The 20,090-nt window shown below is 34.3% G+C and overlaps 1 protein-coding gene across 2 annotated transcripts in view; it reads right to left on the bottom strand.

Moving 5' to 3' along the window:
- Positions 1-5,965, bottom strand: part of LOC145293846 (pyruvate dehydrogenase E1 component subunit beta, mitochondrial-like) — a 74,632-nt gene extending 68,667 nt beyond the window's left edge. The window contains exons 1-2 of one of the 2 annotated variants that reach the window (XM_080140526.1): positions 5,286-5,965; positions 5,103-5,168 (exon numbers count right to left, since the gene is read on the bottom strand). In XM_080140526.1, coding sequence (XP_079996652.1) covers positions 5,103-5,168; positions 5,286-5,321 — 102 coding nt within the window. In that variant the 5' untranslated portion in view covers positions 5,322-5,965. Of the gene's footprint in view, positions 1-2,897; positions 3,102-5,102; positions 5,169-5,285 lie in introns of those variants that run through there. The other variant, XM_080140527.1, reaches the window with a different exon arrangement.
- Positions 5,966-20,090: the final 14,125 nt, after the last annotated feature.

Here is a 20,090-nt window from a genome sequence, read left to right as displayed (position 1 = left end):
CTTTAGCGTGTACGTACCTCTCATGAAATGTCGTAGATCGAAACACAGTGAAATGTTATTTGGTGCTAGTGCACTTATTGATCCGTGCTATTTTTAAACAGTACTTTCAAGTTTAATTAAAGTTTTACGACATCTGTTCTTATTAAATTGTTAGGTGAAAATACATGTGAAATCCCTATCAGCTGCTGTATTTATTAGCGGGAGTGGGTTGGTTCTACTTCGTGGCCCTAATATGTATGTGACTGAGTTACCTGACTGGATAGGGTCGAAATTTCAGTGGCCTCTGACTTGTAACTGTCAGCATTTTTTAATTTTGGTGCCAGGTGGGGGTATGAGCACAAGTTCCAAATATTTAAAAAACAATTAAAGTTTTACAATACCTTTTTATTAAATTGTCAGGTGAAAGTACAGAATAGGTACACAACATCCTCCCGTCCTCAGGTTAAGAATGGCTTTCTAAATAATGTCATCATTTCAGCACGGCTCAATAAGCGCACGAGTACCTTTTATTTTATTGAATAAAATAAAACCTACGACGAGAACACTGTTTTAATAATTATTTTTTATTCAAAAATGAAAAATAAAATTTCAATTGTTCAAAACATGTTTTTTTTCAGAAACTTATTGGGATTTTTTTCTTTAATTGCCATATTTTTCATGAACATGCTCTAAAAATGTTTCAAAATTTTTCATGTTATAAGCCTCTCTATACAGATAAAAATCATGCGAAAATATCAAGCAAAAAAAATCTTTCCTTGTAAAAATAATGAATTCTCCCTCAGTCAAACAACGTTAAATATCGGAGCCGATGCGTATTTCGCTAGTGGAGTAACACTCATGTATGTCGGCCCTTAATTACGTAACGGGTACGTACAATATAATTTTATTTTCAATATTTTCATTTTTTAATGTCTTCATTAAATTAAACAAGTACCTTTTTATTTAATTCAGTATCTTAGGAATTTACTAATTATCTTTGAAATAGTCCCAGAAAACTAATATTTTTCAGCACATCGAAATCTATAAGAAAAATATTTTGTTTTCTACTAATTCGAGTTCACGCTTTTTTTTTAATTTTATCTTTTTAAAGCTGAAAATATCAAATTAAAAAAAAAAAAAAAAAATAGTATTTTATATACATATATATTTTCACTTACCTCAAAGTTATAAATAAAATTGGACAAAAATAATTATTTTTAAAAAGCTTTAAATGATATTCAATTCAAATATTACGCGATAGGAAGTTTAAACGGATTTTTTTTAATAACAGGTTTCCAGTAATAAAAAAATATATTCATATAAGAGAATATAAGACTATTGACATAAAAAAATTTAATCCAAAATCGGCCTAAAAAATTCGTTTTGATTTTATTATTTAAATTGACAGAAGGTGGTCAGTGGTCCTTCACTGGTCCTTATGCTTTGCGCTTTTTTTTAAAATGTACGGAGGCTTGTAAGGAACATTATCTTTAAATACATGTGTCAACAGAAGACGTAATTAATTTTATTAACTTTAGTCTGTAGTTCGTTAATAAAAATCTTGTTTTACAAAAAGTTTTTATTATTTTTTATCCATAGCAAAAAAAAAAAAAAATTTTTTAAATTAAAAAATACTTCCATTAACAATTATATTACGATTGCTTATCCATAGAAATTGACAAACACACGAAATGACGTCACTATTAATGTGTGTAATACTGACGTTTTATACATCGCCGTGAAGGTGCCTATAATACTGAATTCCTCGTATTTTTAAGAAGATATGAAAATCGATAAGGTAGAAAATTAAAGAAAACACAAAATAGAATTTGATGAAAACGATCGTAAGACAAGATTTCAAAAGGGAAGTAATTTTCCATTTAAACAAGATGGCAACTTTTCACCTGCTAACACGATTAAAGTTTTAATAATTCACTAATATAAAGATTATTTCGACTGCATAATTTGGGAGCTACCATTGTAATTTATATTAAAATTGACAAAAAAAAAAAAAAAAAAAAGTAGAAACCATTGTTTGGGTTTTTTTTTTAATCTGAAAACTCCATTTATCGGCTACAAAATTTCGTCCTAATAGTGTAGAAGTGCCCACTTTGCCGTCATTAATGGTCGTAGCTATACCATTTTTTTTTCTTATTTATTTGGATCAATCGGCTGAAGTCATTTCTTCCACATGGAGTTTCACTTCAATTATTTTGCTAACTTTAATATTAAATTAAAAAATATGCATTCATTTTAAGATATTTTTTTTTTTTTGCATCTTAAATTGCGATGTAATTTAAACCTACAAATCGTCAAAAAAAGTCTTTTAAAAAGAGAATTTGGAATGCTGAAAGGATATACAGAAATAAAATTTACGTTTTCTAACTAATAAATAAATGAATAAATTAAGAAAAATGAAGTTTAATTTTGGAAACAAGCAAGTTTTTAAAAAAGAATTTAAGTTTAGCCTTGACCTTCCCTTCCCACAGCCAACCTTTCCAACAGACAGCGTTCGTAATAGATGGTGGATTTTATTAAGGAAAACAAATATTAAAGAAAAAATTGAACTGTATTTACGTGATAAGTAAATATTACATGAAATTTAAATAAATCTCGTTTTAACAAGGTAAAAAAATAAATAAAAAAAGAAACAATTCTGCTAAACTAATTGCACAAGAACATTTAAATGACCTTCGTCTTAAAAACACGGAAGAAAAAAAGCCGCGTTTCATGTGACAAGCGTAAATAACAAGTTGAATATTTTCTTTCTTTTTTTTTTTTTTGCCAACTGAATTAAAGGAATTTTGAGAGATATTGATAACTAAACATGTTACATCGAATCATTAAGCTTTAGGGATTTATAAGTTATTTAATAATCTGTGCGAAAAAAGGTGCGCCAGGTTTAGGGTTTAACTTACTTGTCTGGGCAAAGTGTTTTTAGAGGTTAAAGTCAAGGTTCGGAGGATTTTCTTAAATTAGATAAGTTTTGTTTACAAATGTTACGTTATCAGTGAAGGGTTTATTTTAGGACAATGTCAATGTTATGAAAGTAAATATTCAAATGACGAAGAGAGGAAGGTTGAAAGAATATACGTAAAAAATAAAATAAACGCGTTGCAAACGTTTTAAGTGTACGTGCACGCACGGCTGCACGGTTGAATAAGTCTAATATTATATAACATTTAAAAAGAAATATGAACAGATTACGTTAAGATACAATAAATTTGAATTTGAAAAGTATGTCGAAAGTAAAATAAGGAATTTATCTTTACAAAAAACTCCTTACGTAAAATCGAACTAAAAGAACACAAAGGCGCGCTGTGACCTGTGTGTAGACAGTCATAACTATTCTGTTAATGAATTTAGATTTGGATATCAATCTAAGACGCTCAATGGCCCGATGAGTCAGTATTAATGGTTATTAGCTAAATTTTGACATTGTAACTCTTGTAACAACAGTAATCAAAGTCAAAATACACTGTCGTAGACTACTCCCCTCAATCATTTACATCATTCCCTTGCTCTCCACCACTTCTATTATCATTCGCCTTTTATTTATTCTTCAACGCGCCATTCGTGCAGAGGAAGTGTGCACGGCGACAAGCAAGATGCAAGCAGTATGTAAGCTTCGAATATGAAACACACTGAACAGCAAAAATTATACGCTAGTTATTAAATTAAAGCAAATAAACTTATACTGTTGCGGGAGCGGGGGTCGATATTTAACATTAAAAAGATTGGGGACATGAGTGAAATAGTTAAATTGATATTTCAAAATGAAATTGATGTGACAATTGGTTTATTGAAATCTATATTTTATTACATAAAATCTTTTTGTACGATTTCAGTAAGTCCAATTTAGACCGAACATCAAAATAATTTATTTCGGTTCTCAAATCATGATAAACAAATCGTCAAAAGTCGTAATATAGAATAACTAGGGCATTGGGATAATTTCGTTACTTTCAATAAATAAAAGTAAAGTAATGAATGCGCTATTAATATCTGATAATCTTAATGTATACGAAAAGATCAAATTACCGAAATATCTTAGATTAAAACGCCGAATTAAAATTAAATTCTAAAACACAAAAACAAAGTATATGGGATTTTATTTCAAAACATTAATACAATTTAAAACCAACAATCTTATTCAAAATGTAGACGAAGAAAAATCGGCGAGATATTTTATTAAAACGTCCCCCATAGTATAATTGAACAGAAATTACAAAATGAAAATTTTTGAAATAGTAATAGCAATTACAACGATAACTTAGAAATAAGGTTATTACAACCGAAAGGAAGGTATTTAAGCTGAGGATAAACGTGTAGTATCGGGAGTTTCTCCTCAGTCTGAGGAAGAACCGAGGAACTTTTGCCCCGTTTTGTTTGGGGAGCGAGTGAAATGGAGGTGGGGTGGGGGTTCTCTACATTACAAATTACTCAGTCTTTAAATTTTGTTTTTCTGGGGAGGAGAAATTAAATGAGGACTTCACAAATTATATCTCTTATCCGACCTTTTTTTGTTAGGATCCCAGTCCAGTATCTACTAAGTCTGAGGAGACCATCCTCCCACGCATTGCCACCTTTTTTTCGGAGGAAAAAAATAGGTTTATTCCATCGCATTTAGAACGCCCTTATGAGAGAGGAAATGCCGAAAGAATGCTATTTATTTTGATGCTTCTACAGAATTTGAACAGAACCAACTTCTGCCGAACTAAAGCTAAGATTTTGTATTAAGCCTTTAACTTTAAGTAGGATAACAAAATTTCTGGTGCTAATGCAGAGAGTGATCCGCGCTATTTTTTAAATCGTATTTCCACGTTTAATTAAAGTTTTATGATGTTTGGTTTATTCAATTGTAAGGTTAAAGTACAGAATAGGTACAAAACACCCTCCCCATTTTAAGAATGGCCTTTTAAATAACGTTATTATTTCAGCACGGATCACTCTCTGCAGGAGTACCAAAAATACATAAATTATGGTTAAAATTCTGTATTTTCGTTCCAATCCAAAGTGTCATTGGTGGGGGAGGGAGTGAAGACTATTTTCCTCAGAATCTGAATATAAAGCAAAACAAAGCGAATGGTTAGAAAGAAATAGGAGAACCCGACGGGACTTACTTGTTGTGCAGGTTTCACTGAAGTGGCACTGAAACATCTTCGAAAAAAGTGGTTAGCCGTGGAGATCTGTAATAATAAAAGCACACGGAATCAAACGGACATAAAGAATAGTTATGGGCGATACATTTCAACGAAGTTAGCATCAAATCCAGCAATGTGAAAACACAATAAACAAATATGAACCTTGAGAAGATGGTGTCCAACCCTGGAAGTAGCCATCTTGATATGCTTCGAACAGAAGAAGAACGAGTGAAACGGTGTAGCCTGAAAACGATTCCCGTCCAAATAAAAGTCCCGGCAGCGTAACGCGTTAATTTCACGTCGGCGTTTTAGAATGTAAACGGTGCCGTAATCTTACAAAATTATCTCTCGGCATCGATCCAACTTCTTTTATTTCGCTTTGAACTCGAATCTCCTGCTTAGCAAAAGCTGTGATTTTTTTGTTTTGTTTATAATTCTTTAGAAGTCTAAGATTGTGATTCAATTTATATAAAAAAAAAAAATGAAATTGCCCGGAAACTGAACTATTTGTCCTTTCTTTGCAAAACAAAGGACAATTTTCAAGGTTGTTGAATGTTGCATTCGTTGACCGTTAAATTTTTGGGTGCTTGTTCAAATCGAGTCGAGAAATCGATTTTTTTTTTAAATATGTCGTTTTAAGCAAAAACGATATTACGTACTTAATTGACACGCCGAAAAAAGTAAGAGATCCCAAAAATACGAAAATCCATCGAGTAGAAAGTTATTTATAGTTAAAAGTAATTTTTACAGAAAATTGGGTAAAATTTGTAGCAGCCGATAAGTTCCTACCTGTGTTTGTAGCGAGTGTCGGCTGCTACAAATTGCATTTTTCTTATATAGTAGATGGTGAAGAGTTCACACACAGAGAACATAACTCGGAACGCATATCTTACCTTACATTTTAATGGCGACTAACATTTTAGCCTATAGCGTATGGGCACCAATTTTAGGTAGGCCTGTTATTAATTTTTAGGAATGTCCACGCCGGTTTAGGGGGGTTGACTTTAGGATGGTTTGACCTTTACTCCTGATCTGAAATGGAACACGTACATCAAGTCTGTTGCCAAGGTCGCTGGAAAGATGGTGGGATCCTTCTACTGCTCCAGAAGATATCTCACTACTGATGCGATTCTCTATCTATATAAAAGCCAAGTACGTCCAAAGATGGAATACTGCTGCCATATCTGGGCAGCTGCTAAAAACAGCCTACCCTGCCTTGACAGAGTACAAAATAGACTTTGTGGCTTAGTGGGGGATGCCCTTTTCTCTACACTGCAACCTCTCTCCCACAGAAGAGACGTTGTGAGCCTATCTTTGTTTTATCGTTATTTCCATGGCAGGTGCTCGTCTGAACACCAATCTCTGGTCCCCCTCGCCAATCTTTCATGAAAAACACCCGTCTAGCCGAATCCACTGTGAAAAATTTCCCCCACTCTATATCTGTGTCTAAATCAAAACGTGGATTCCATGAACAAAGCTTCTTTCTTAGAAATGCACGCCTGTGGAACTCTGTTCCGTCTGCCTGCTTCCCATCTGACAACAACTTGGATGTCTTCAAGTCCAACATTAACAAATTCCTAATGAACCGCCCCCTTAAGTAAACACTTCATCAAATCTCCACACTAACGTAATGTACTTGCAATAACTCTTATCCCTGAGTGGCTTCCGGGCCTTGATAAGTGGTGACCACAGTGTAAAAAAAAAAAAAATGTTTTGTAATGGGAGAGGTTATTTTTGGGATGAGCCAGATTCAGAGAAATATTTTCAGTGAAAAAGATTTGCAGATTTTATATTCAAATGTGAGAAAAGCGAGAGACATTGTCATATGGTAACCAAAACAAAATAATGAGTTCAGAAAACATATATTCACAAAAGAGATAATTTATATTGGTTTAAAATGGAAGGTTTTCAGCAATAGGAAAACATTTTAGAGTTCTTGTAAAAGCATGTAAGAAATTATACAGTCATAATACAAGCCCTAACTGCCATTCTATCGATTTGATTGGTCAAATCTAACCAGACATGTAACGTGTCTTTGGCGCCAATTTCTATTTCATTTCTTCAGTTCGTTCCAGATCAGCGAAGGAGGAAGGACTCATTTTTATCATATCTTCTAATAAGGAGACTTGGGCGCTAACATTATTGCCTTCTATACTTCAGATCTCAGCCGTGGATGAAATATAGAACATATTTGTAAAAGCCTACAAATTAGGCTTACTTATAAGACAGAATGTCTACAACCGCATTACGGACCTTTCTTATCCTTGTGAACTTTTCAGTTTCGGTATTCGACCCAACAACTAACAAGGTAGACATGGGCAAAAAGTAAACAGCAAAAAAAGGCAAAGAAGAATGACAGCCACGGGTTATTTGGCTAAAGACGAGAGTTCGCCTTTTTAATATTATTATATCTACGGTGAAGTAAAGTGTATTTGCTCTGACAATGTTACGGAATTCACTAATAAAGACTTTGAACTTTTACTAATTAACCATCGTATCAAGCATGAAAAGTCAGACTCTAGATCGCCACACCAAAACGGACTGCGGAAAGAGCATGGCGAACACTTTTTGAAATGGCAAGATGTCTACTCATTGAATCAAAACTCCCCAAAAGCCTCTGGATGTACACACTTATGGCCTATATATGAAACAGGTGCTTTAACAAAACACTATCTAAAACCCCATATGAAGCTGTCTGTGGTAGAAAACCAAATTTAAGCCAAATGCATGTATTTGGTTCAACTTGTTTCGCATATATAGATAAAAAAAGTAAATTAAATATTAAAACGGATAGAGGTATATTTGTTGGATACGATAAAATAGTCCAGCCAATTTAGTATTTTTTCCAGAGAAAAATAAAATAAAAAGAATCCAATGTGTAAAATTCACAGACACGTTTAATTTTAAAGATGAAACGCTGTCATATGAAGAGGATGAAATTATATTTGCTCAAATTATTAAAACAAATGAAGACAATGGAGATGAAGAGTATCCATGATGATTATGATGATGATGATGATGATGATGATGATGATGATGATGTTAAAGTCGAAAGATACCCCAAAAGAAATGGAAAACGGCCTGATGTTTTTGTGGTCGACAATATGAAAGATTATCAAATCGACTATTTCTATTCCATGGAAAATGCGCTAAAAAGCTTTAAAGAAGCAATTAATTCAGAACATTGTGATGAATAGAAAATAGCCATGAAAAAAGAAATAGACACTTTGACGGAAAATAATACCTATACGGTAATGCCACTCCCAACAGATAAACATGTTATTTCTACAAGATGGGTCTTTACAAAAAAGACTACAGCATCAGGCGTTGAACAGCACAAAGCTAGATTTGTTGCTAAAGGGTACTCTCAGATTTACGGTATAGAATATTTTTCTACGTTTTCACTGACCTAACGACAATCAGAATTTTATTGCAAATCACATCGCAATATGACCTAAACATCCATCAAATGGACATAAAAAATGTTATTTGAATACCTCAGTAGACTGTGAAATTTATATTATCCCTCCAGAGGGATATATAATGAAAAATAAAAATAGCATGTGGCGACTTAACAAGTCATTGTATGGTCTAAAGCAGAGTGCTCAGTGTTGGAATGCAGTATTTCATGATTATATGATTAAACAACAATTTAGACAATGCGCTGCAGACACCTGTTTTTATACCCAACACAAAACCAATAAACTACTGATTTTGGTTTTATGGGTCGATGATATTTTAATCGCATTAAAGTGTGATATAATGTTGACCAATGTTAAGAACAAATTAAGTAAAAGATTCAAAATGACTGATCTTGGCAAAATATCCTGTTTTTTGGGGGATAGAATTTACTCAAAGGAAAGGACTTATCATGATGAATCAATCAAGCAACATTGACAAAGTACTATTAAAATTTGGAATTGGAGAGTGCAAGAAATGCTCTACACTGATCAAAAATGATATTAATAAAAATATACACACAGAATCTGAAATAATAGACGATAAATTATACCGAGAAATCATAGGAAGTCTTGTATATTTAATGACTGCGACGAGACTTGATATATGCTATACAGTAACAAAACTGTCACAAAAATTACCATGACCAACAATGAAGGATTTAAACCGAGCTAAACAAGTCCTTCGTTATTTAAAAGGAACTAAAGAACAGAAGTTAGTATTTAGAAAATCAAAATATCCCGTAAAATTAGAAGGATTTTCAGATTCAGATTGGAGAAACAACGAAGATCAAAAAAGTATATCTGGATATTGTTTCAGATTCTCAGAAAATGGGCCTATTATTTCATGGAAATCTAAAAAGCAACAGATTGTATCCCTCTTTACATGTGAAGCAGAATTTATTGCGATCACACACACGACCCAGGAAGTACTCTACTTTAAAAATATCCTAAAGACTATTTTAGAGCCAGAATTAACTAAAACCTCCGTAGTAATTAATTGTGATAATCAAGTATAGAGTTAAATGTAATAATCAAAGAGGAAAGCGCCCCCATGTGGGCGTGTCGTGTGGTCATACAACTTACCTTCGGATGGGATCTGAGAGAAAGAGAAATTAAGATGGCAGCCATGGATTTATAAGGTGTAGTCTCATGGAATCTCACGAGATCTCATCTTCCACTACACACATATGCAAATGGAATGGGGTCAGTTTTCTGATTAAATGTCTGTTGGCAGAGGCAGTTGGGAGGGATGTGCTGGAAGTTGAGAGAAAAAGTTGTCAGTGACGAATTCTAGCTGGACTTTTGCGTATTGTATTTGGTTTATTTTGTTTTGCTGTTTACCAGCCCATTTAATGTCATCAAGCGAGTATAGTCTTAGCACAGAACACGATAATCAACCAAAAATCTAAGCATATAGATATAAAATACCATTTCATAAAAAACGAGATGAAAAAGGAATCCATTATTTTGAATTACATATCATCAGAACAAAATATCGCTGATGTATTCACGAAACCTGCAACAAGAATAAAGTTAAAGCATTTTGCTTCAAAACTTGTTGGAGGATTCGAGTGAATAATTTTTCATGGGCCTGTATGTATATAAATTTTTATATATTGTAAAAAAAAAAACTCCTGGGCAAGACGTTAAACTGCATCCATTTTGTTTGTATTAACACTTTAACCTACTAATGCGTAACTTATACCTTTACTGAAATAAAAAAAAAAATTTTTTAAATAAAATTTTTTTAAAAAGTCACTTTTTTGCAAACATTTTCTTTGTAAATTTCCTTTTTGACAAATAATTTTTGCATCACTTTTTTGCCAACATTTTTTGTGTGAATTCTTTTTGACAAATACTTTTTTAATGCTTATTTTAAAGTGCATATAAATTACAATTGACTTTTATTTTTTGTGCACATTAGTTTTCTTTCTTATTTATCAAAAATGTCCTATTTTTTGCATTGTTTTAATTAACAAATTAAAAAAAAACTCTTTTTAAACGTGTACATATTGCATGTATGTTTATTTATATATATATTTATTTTTTAGCAGAATGAACCAAAGGGACTTCCCCATTATAAAAAATAGGGGGGGATGTTACAATATTTTTGAATATAATGGAGTAGTTATTTAAATTGCTTTCCACATCAGCAATATTTGGCACAAGACCGGGAAAGTGGGGATCTAAAGCAGGCTACTCTAATAAAGGAGGAGCATTCCTGCAATTGCAAAAATTGCCTGAGTAACCCTGTCGTCATTCCCTGGTCAAGGCGCCTCAGGCAACAAGCAATAAACTTACCCCACCCGAAAGCTGGGTGGCGAGGCCTGGGTGAGTGGAACTCTTGGGTGATACCTAGGCGGTGTACTTCAGTCTAACAGGTACTGGGCTGGTTCCCAGCACCTCACCTGTTGGGCTGAGTGTCAAGAATGGATCCTTGACTTGTACTACTACCCTGTCTCCCTGCAGCCGAAGCTGCTAGAAGACACATCCCATCATGATTATAATGGGTTATGATCCCGCACAGTCGGGAGATTCTATTTATAAACGATGCTGCTAGGAACTGACAAATCAAATTAATTCACATTCTGCTACCAACCAATTAGAAACCAGAATTGCTCCACAAATATTAAACCTTTCTGCATATGTTTTCTTCATGTCAACACGGGAAGAATCTTTTGCTCTGTGGATTCCAACTCGGGAACTGTATACTGCAAACCAGTCACCTCCCAGGACTTGTGTAGAACAATGACCCATCAGAAACTGTTCTGTCTACTGCAAACCAGTCACCTCCCAGGACTTGTGTAGAACAACGAACCATCGGAAACTGTTCTGAAACTAAACATGGCTTACACTTCCCTGCAACAGACTACGACAGCATGCAGATTGCAAAAGGACTTAAACTACCGCTGCATTGAAGCAATCTACCAGCTCCACCACGTTGGATGCAAGATGGCCACACTATTTTGCAATAATATCCTGTGTACCAATATAGTTTGTCTTGAATTTTACAGGTAGGGTTTGTTATTTTGTGATTGCCTCATTTCTTGCCTTCAACAGAGAGCATCGAACATGTTAGTTAAAATTCCCACCTTGACATAAATAATTCCTACAAACAAGACGGTTCATTAGCTGAGACATTAGAAGAAGTCTGGATCGATTAAGAGTGGTAAATTTCAGGAGTCAGGAAAATCATATTCAAAACTGCTCTGCTCATTTTTATATGTTATAATTCATTGAAAGTTGTTTATAAGAGTTAATGTTCTTTTGATTTTGGATTATATCTAGAGTTCAGTGAAAAAGATTCGAATATTTCAATGAATAAAGTTTATACAGATTTGCAGACGATAATGTGATGCATTGTGTGTGTTTGTGTGTTCATTAATGTTTGTGTGTGCTAGTGGAGAGATATATTGCACCCACAGTGGGGACACCCAGCAACACTGATCTGCAGATTTGGGTTGCCTAGGTTCTACTGTTTTATTTAAGAAAATCTAGATTTTAAAGGGTTTAGGTGAATCCCAGAAACCCCATTTCAAATAAATTCAGAAAGTATTCTGATTGGTTCAAAATATAATTATTCGTTTTTATTTAGGATAGTATATGCATAGAATATGTACGTACAAATGATTTTTGTACGTTGATGTGTAAACATCGATTTACTACATGCGATAGACTTTATTTTACTAAAATCTATCCTGCCTTGACAGAGTACAAAATAGACTTTGTGGCTTAGTGAGGGATGCCCTTTTCTCTTCCCTGCAACCTCTCTCCCACAGAAGAGACATTGTGAGCCTATCTTTGTTTTATCGTTATTTCCATGGCAGGTGCTCGTCTGAACTCCAATCTCTGGTCCCCCCTCGCCAATCTTTTACGAAAAACACCCGTCTAGCTGAATCCACTGTCAAAAACTTTCCCCACTCTTTATCTATGTCTAAATCAGAACGGAGATTCCATGAACAAAGCTTCTTTCTTAGAACTGCACGCCTGTAGAAATCTGTTCCGTCTGCCTGCTTCCCACCTGACTACAACCTGGATGTCTTCAAGTCCAATATTAACAAATTCCTGATGGACTGCCCCTTAAGTAGACACTTCATTAAATCTCCACACTAACATACTGTACTTACAATAACCCTTATCCCCGAGTGGTTTCCGGGCCTTGATAAGTGGTGACCACTTTGTAAAAAAAAAAAAAGAAAGAAAAACAGTAATGACAATAGCAGTTGTTCTACTCGATGAATTTTCATAATTTTGGGATATATTACTATTCTCGACATGATAATTAAGTAGGTAATATTGTTTTTTTCTTAAAACGACACATGAAAAAAATCGATCAGTCGACTATCTCAACAAGTATCCATTTTTTTTTTTTTTGGTCAAAAGGGCTTTATAGTTAACAACGAAAACAAGGAATGATAAAACAAACAAATAATTCAAGTTTCCACTTCACTTCCGATTGCTGTTTCGTTTTTTAATTGAATTTTTACGGTAATTTTTTTTTTTAAATTGTTAGGTGAAAGTACAAATAGGTATGTAAAAGGAGCTCCACTTTCCACGATAAAAAGAGTTTTTATAAATAACATTATTATTCAAAAGAAAATACATTGTAAACATGGTGAGGAGCAACTGGAAGTGAAAAGGAAACTTGAATCGTAAACATAACCTCAAATGCAGGAAAATTTAGTTTTCTACCTACGTGCAAACTTTTGTAGTGACCAGCTAACCCAAGTCGCTCGTCATATTAACAAAAGAATTCATATGGCCGGAATCTATTTGTTGTGGGGACATTTTGATTGTGTCACTGAACACCCATGCAAATCTGTATCACACAAGGAAACATGGTTATAATGCATCAACAGTATGAATATGACCAAAGGGTTGAAGGCACCTTTATAGTCAATCTCTTCATATCTGGCATTTATCTAAAATCAGCACAGAAATCTTTAATTAAGGAAGGTAATGATCTGACTATAGCAAAAGTGCTGTACATAGTAAAGACAGAGGAGGTGACTTGCAAGTAAGTTGAAGCAATATGCATCCCAGAGAGCAGTACGCATGCAATTCGGGTTTAATATAATAAAAAGCCAACACAGTGTGGATAATGTGGCAAAGGACATCCTTGAGGAGGGCACAAAAAGCAAAATCAAGCAAAAAAGCAAGATATGCAACAAAAAGGGACATTTTGTTAATGTTTGTCGCTCTGTGATGGGAGATGATGACACTACCATCTATGGCAACACATCAAAGGCTGTAAATAACCAAGTTCTCTCTGATTCTCTCTCCTCTGATCTTGTGCGCATGGTACAATGGGGGAAGATGTGGCTGGTTACTTTTAATGCATCTAAAACCAAGCTTCTATTTTTACATCATCAACGCTCTGATCCCCATCTGGTATCAATCGTCCAATGATGGAGTACTGTTGCCACCCCTGGGCAGGAGCTGCTAGAAGCAGCTTATCATGCCTTGACAGAGTTCAAAATAGACTTTGTAGCTTAGTGGGGGATGCCCTTTTCGCTTCCCTGCAACCTCTTTCCCACAGAAGAGACGTTATGAACTTGTCTTTGTTTTATCCTTATTTTCATGGGAAGTGCTCGTCTGAGCTCCAATCTCTGGTCCCCCCTCGCCAATCTTTCACAAAAAATACCCGTCTAGCTGAAACCACTGTCAATAATTTTCCCCACTCTTTATCTGTGTCTAAATCAAAATGTAGATTCTATGAACAAAGCTTTTTTCTTAGAACTGCACGCCTGTGGAATTCTCTTCCATTTGCCTGCTTCCCAGCTGATTACAACTTGGTAGTCTTCAAGTCCAACATAAATAAAGTCTTGAGGAACTGCCCCCTTAAGTAATCCAATTTAACAAATTTCCATTACTAACGATTACTGCAATATTATCCCATTGACTACTGTACACTCTATAACCCTTATCCTCAAGTGGCCTTCGTGGTGACTCCTCTGTAAAAAAAAAACAAGCAAGTAGAAGAATCACAAACTTAAAGTAATGCTAGTGGTTCAAGTGAAGATATATATTTCTACACCAATTCAGCAGTTACCCTCAACTACTACAGAGCCAATTTATGAAGACAGATGTCAATGCGAAGGTCAATACAGGTGCTATAAGCAACCTTTTGCTTAAGAAAGTATATAAAAAACTGCATGGAGTACCACTCAAAGCAACGGCAATACAGTTAATTGCTTTTGGCGGAACAGCAATTGATCAAGAATGAACCTGTCAGCTAGGAGTAAAATTCTACAACAAATTTATTGGTGCAAAAATCCATGCTGTAAATTCAAAAGGATCAATATTGATAAGACTGTAGACATCACAGGAGTTTGGGTTAGTGACTCTAAACTTAGCTGTAAAATCAGTCGCTACAGCTACAATAATTATCAGGTACAAAAGAATGATAACCAAGCATCCCAGCAGAATAAAAAACCAATTCCAATGCCAAGATCAAGTTATTAAGGAACTTTAAGTGAAAGAAACAAAAATCATTCAAGAATTAACTAATGTATTTGATTGTATTGGTTGTCTATCTGGTGAATATATTATTCATGTGAACTCAGAAATACCACTAGTTGTGCACCCACCTTGACAATTAACGATAGCTCTAAAAGAGAGGTTAAAAATGGAATTCGATTCCTTAGTCGCCCAAGGCATAATATTCCTTGTGACAGAACCATTAATATGGGTGAATTCATTTGTTTGTGTAACCAAAACCAATGGTTCGGTCAGACTATGCCTAGACCCTCATGACTTAAAGCAGTGTGCAGACTACATTATGCCATCTTGACATTTGAGGACATCACCACTGAGCTAAATGGTGCAAGATGGTTCACATTGATATCAGGTACTGGCACCTAAGCCTGGACGAGAATTCCAGGAGACTTATGACATTTGTAGCACTATATGATAGATAGATGTTCAACAAGTTTTCTATGGGGAAAAAATGTGCCTCGGATAAATTTCAGAGAGCCATGAAAGGGAATTTTAGTCATGTTAAAAACGTCCTTTCTATATGTGATGACAATTGTATACGAATTCAAAGAAGATGGTAGTAATCATGTTGAAGCAATGACTCAACTAATGCTTGAGGCAAGGGAAAAAAACTGCAAGTTCAACTCAGAGAAATTTGTTGTAAAGATATCTGAAATACCCTTTTCCGGTCATATCATCTCGAAACATGGTATCAAACCAGATCCTAAGAAAGTAGAGGTGATTATACAAATGCAACCGAGAATGTAAAACAGTTCACTAGTTTTTTTTTAGGATTAATTACCTAAACAAATTCTTATCATGACTTGCAACCTTGACTAAACACCTTTGTGACTTGACATCTAAAAGAAATGGTTTCAAGTGATCATCCTAACAAGAGAAAGTATTTGGGGAAATCAAAGAAGAGATTGGAAGAAATGCAACATTCCAATATTTTGACCCAAAAGGAATCTATTGTGTTACAGGTGTTGCATAGCGCGGGGGGGGGGGGGCACAGAGTGGGGACACAACGGGTTACACAGCGATGACACCCCAATTATTTGGGGAGTTCACATTTATAATAGGAGGCTGATATAGGTGAAGAGATGTATAATGGGCAGTTCTTTTTAACACAGAGGTGGGGGTTACATTATTGATGACAACACTTTGGAAGGGGTTTCATATAACATTCATTATACAAGATGAAGACAAAAACAGATTACCTTGCAGTTGATGATGAACGAAGACAAAGCCTTACATAACACTACAAAGACATTTATTTCTAGCTGGTGATGGGAATGATGATAATATGATGCCATGTTAGATTTCTATATTTTGTCTTCTCCTCTCCCCCCCCCCTTCGCTTCCAGAAGGAGCTCAGGCTTACTCTCTCTCTCTCTCTCTCTCTCTCTCTCTCTCTCTCTCTCTCTCTCTCTCTCTTCTATCAACTTCCAACTCTCTGGCTCTAACTCTAACTCTAACTTAACTGTATATATTGAATCTATATTTCTTTGTGATATCAGAATGTGGTCAAACATGGGCATTGCATATGCTTCTAACACGAGTTCTGGCAACACAAAGAACATTCCTTAATCTCCATGGTCCCATTCTACCTGCTTGACCTATAGTTATTTCTACTATAATGGACAATTCACTACATTCCTGGAATCACATCTAATGACAATATGTATTCATTTTGACTTTTAATACCGAGTTCGATTCCAGCATTCTCCTTTAATAATAATTATCTTCGACTCTAATTACTTCATTTCTCTAATTACCGGGAGCTGTCCCCTTCAATATACAACTCAGGTAGATACATCAATCACAGATATAGGTGTAGGTATAGATATAGGTATAAGTCTGCTACAAAAAAAAAAGGATGCCAATTGCATTTGCAAACAAGACACTGTTAAACCTAGAAACTCGATAACTCAAACATTGAGAGAGAATTGCTAGTCATCGTTTTCGGCTTGGAGAGGTTTCACCATTATGTGGGGTCACAAAATGACCATCCATAAAGATCATAAGCCATTAGAATCGATAGTGCTAAAGAACTTATCATCAGAACCTCAAAGACTTGAATGCTATTGAAAGTGAAAGGATATGATTTCATAATGAAATATACCCCAGGAAAAACAATACCAATTGCAAACTGCCTATCATGAGTATTATCTAGATCTAGCAGGCACATTAGAATTGACCTCAATGTCTACCATATGATAACTTACTTGAATTTTTCATCAATCAGAATAAAGAACACCAGAGTCGAGATGTTGCAAGACACATTGCTAAAAGAAAGTGTAAATATGGTAATGTTTGGCTGACTGCCCATGCTACCTCTTATCATTTTGAAACTTTAGAGATGAGATTGAGGTTGGTATTTTATTTAAGAATAACAGAATCATAATACCAGCCTCTTTGCAAAAGGGTATATTGGAAGAACTCCATGCATGGCATCAAAGAGTTGAGAAAACCAGATTAAGAGCTTGTTTAGTTATATACTGTGTAGGGATGAGGCTATAGTGCTTAATTGTCACACCTGCCAAAAGAAGCAGGCAAGCATCCCTGCTGAATCGATGCACCAGCATGAAACTCCTACTTACCCTCGACAATATGTCAGCACAGATTTATTCTCAATGGCTGGGAAGAAATATCTGCTTGTAGTAGACCAGTACAGCCAAAGTCCATTCATATGATGCCTCCACTCTACTTTGCCAGCAGCTACCATAAAAAATATAAAGGAAATATCTGAGGAACGAGGCATACTGGGAATTCTATACTCGAACAATGGTCAACTGTTCACAAGCAAGGAATTTAAGGCCTTTTCCAGATCATACAATTTCATACACAAGACATCATCCCCATATTACCTGAAATGTAACATATTTGCCTGGAGATGGTTGGAATATGCAAGAAAATACTACTGAAGGCAAAAGAAACTGAACAAGGCAGTTATCTAACGATGATGGCATACAGAGTCACACCAATGTCTGTGACAATTAACTCTCCAACAGAATTGCTCAATGGCCGACAATTAAGGACACCACTGGTATCCAAGCAGCAACTTTGTGATGAGCAGACAAGAACAGAATCACAACAGCACAAGGAGAGATTAAAGAACTGTTATGACAAGCAGCATGTGGAACAGTGAATCTATGTCCAGCATAAGACAACAAATGTCATTCAGCAATCGACTGCGGCACCAAAATTCTACATAGTTGAGTCTAAAAGTGGTAATATCTGCCGAAGGAATAGACAATCTATCAGATTGGCTAAAAGAAACTCAGTATTTGAAGGTAGATTTGACCGACCACATATCTGAAGATATTGCATCACAAAGGGAACTGCACATCAGCTATGTTCCAATATCACACACACTTCAGAACAGGCTATCACTAGATTTTAGCCAGAGGAGGAAGTCTGAGGGCCAGGCATCATCTACACTGATAAAGCAGCCAACTACTAGGTGTGCCAGAATTTTGGGGGAATTTTTTACACCCCTAACACAAAACTGTGAATAAAATATAAAAAACTTGTAATTTCTCTTTTTAAAGTGGTTTGTTTATTTTCTTTATGGAATATACTTCCAAAATAAACTATTAAAGTCGTTTAAAAAATAATAGAAATATTATTTTTTATTTTATAAAAAACAGTGTTTACAAAGTGCCTGCGCGCGTTCATACAGCCATTTTGTTTACGTAATGAAACCAATTGAATTTTACAAGTTAAATTTTTTCAATTTTTTCACTTTAAAAATCTATCAAAATTGTTCTATTGGTTCAATTTTTACGATATTTTCAGGTTCAATGTGAAATTTTATGCTCTTTCCAATAAACCGAATATAATATTCTAGACAAGGTTTTATTTTTAATTCACCCCTCCCATTTTGAAATGTCTATCAAAATGAAAATAATTAATTTTCTCATCTCAAATTTATATATCACAAATTGAAGATAAAAGATCAATAAATAAAATAAGCTAATTTAAAACAAAAAAAGAACAGTTATTTGCAAATTTACCTGTAAAGTCTAAAGTTTAAAACCTTTTTTTATCAAAAACCACGTTGAATTTTTTTTAAGTGAAACCTTATAATCTTGTTATATTGCATAGAAAGGTTCATTTAATTATGACAATTATTTCTATTTCATTCATTGTTTTTTTTTTAGATATTAAAAAAAAATTCACTCATATAAAGAAGAAATAAAATATATCGAAAACTCATGTATCTCTTTAAGAGAATTAAAAAAAAAAATCGATCGACCAGTTTTTTTTTTATCGGCAAAAATTGATAAGTGAAATGGGACTATTTTTCGCCTACGGTGGCCTTACTTTTGTTTACAGCCAGCAATAGAAAGAGACATTAATTCTGTCGCTTACAGGCCACCATAGTTCATAATTCTAAGAAAGGGAGATGGTTATCTCCCCTTTTTTGATTTGTGACAAGCTGAAGTCGCGATATTTTTAATACTCGCTTAAAAAAGTATTTTATTTAAAAACGATATGGAATATAAAATATGAATATGGATAAATTCTTAACAATGAAGAATAGAAGTACCCATTGAATAGTATTTTTTATAGGTAAGTGGTTTTTTGGAATTTATATATACATATATATTATTGAAGTAAGTTAAAATTCGTTGATTTTCTTTAAATCTTTTTTTAAAGAAAACCGATTTAAAAAAAATATTGCATAATTTGCTATTAAACCTGTTATTTCATTAAAATTTGATCTTTGCTTCTTTAATTGAAAAAAAATTAGGGGTTGAATTACATTTTTCAAGTGGTTATAAGCTTTGAAGGATAGGAGGTCGAATTATTCAATTTTTTATCATGCATTTTTAATGGCGTTTTCTGACACTGCTAGCTAACCACTGAATCATACACCAGTAGATCTTATACATCTACCTGCGAGCTAAGAAGATTCTGAAAATGTATAAAGGCTGCACAGAGACTATATCTATAAAGCTCCTCACACCCTTGGACAAATAAACTCTATACTCTCCCATTAACAAAAGAAAGAAAAAATATA

Source organism: Euprymna scolopes, chromosome 15, assembly GCF_053919585.1.
Source record: "Euprymna scolopes isolate OS-2025 chromosome 15, ASM5391958v1, whole genome shotgun sequence".
Lineage (NCBI taxonomy): Eukaryota > Metazoa > Mollusca > Cephalopoda > Sepiida > Sepiolidae > Euprymna > Euprymna scolopes.
The sequence above is the reverse complement of the archived record's forward strand: the minus strand, read 5'-3'. Positions and strand labels throughout refer to the sequence as shown.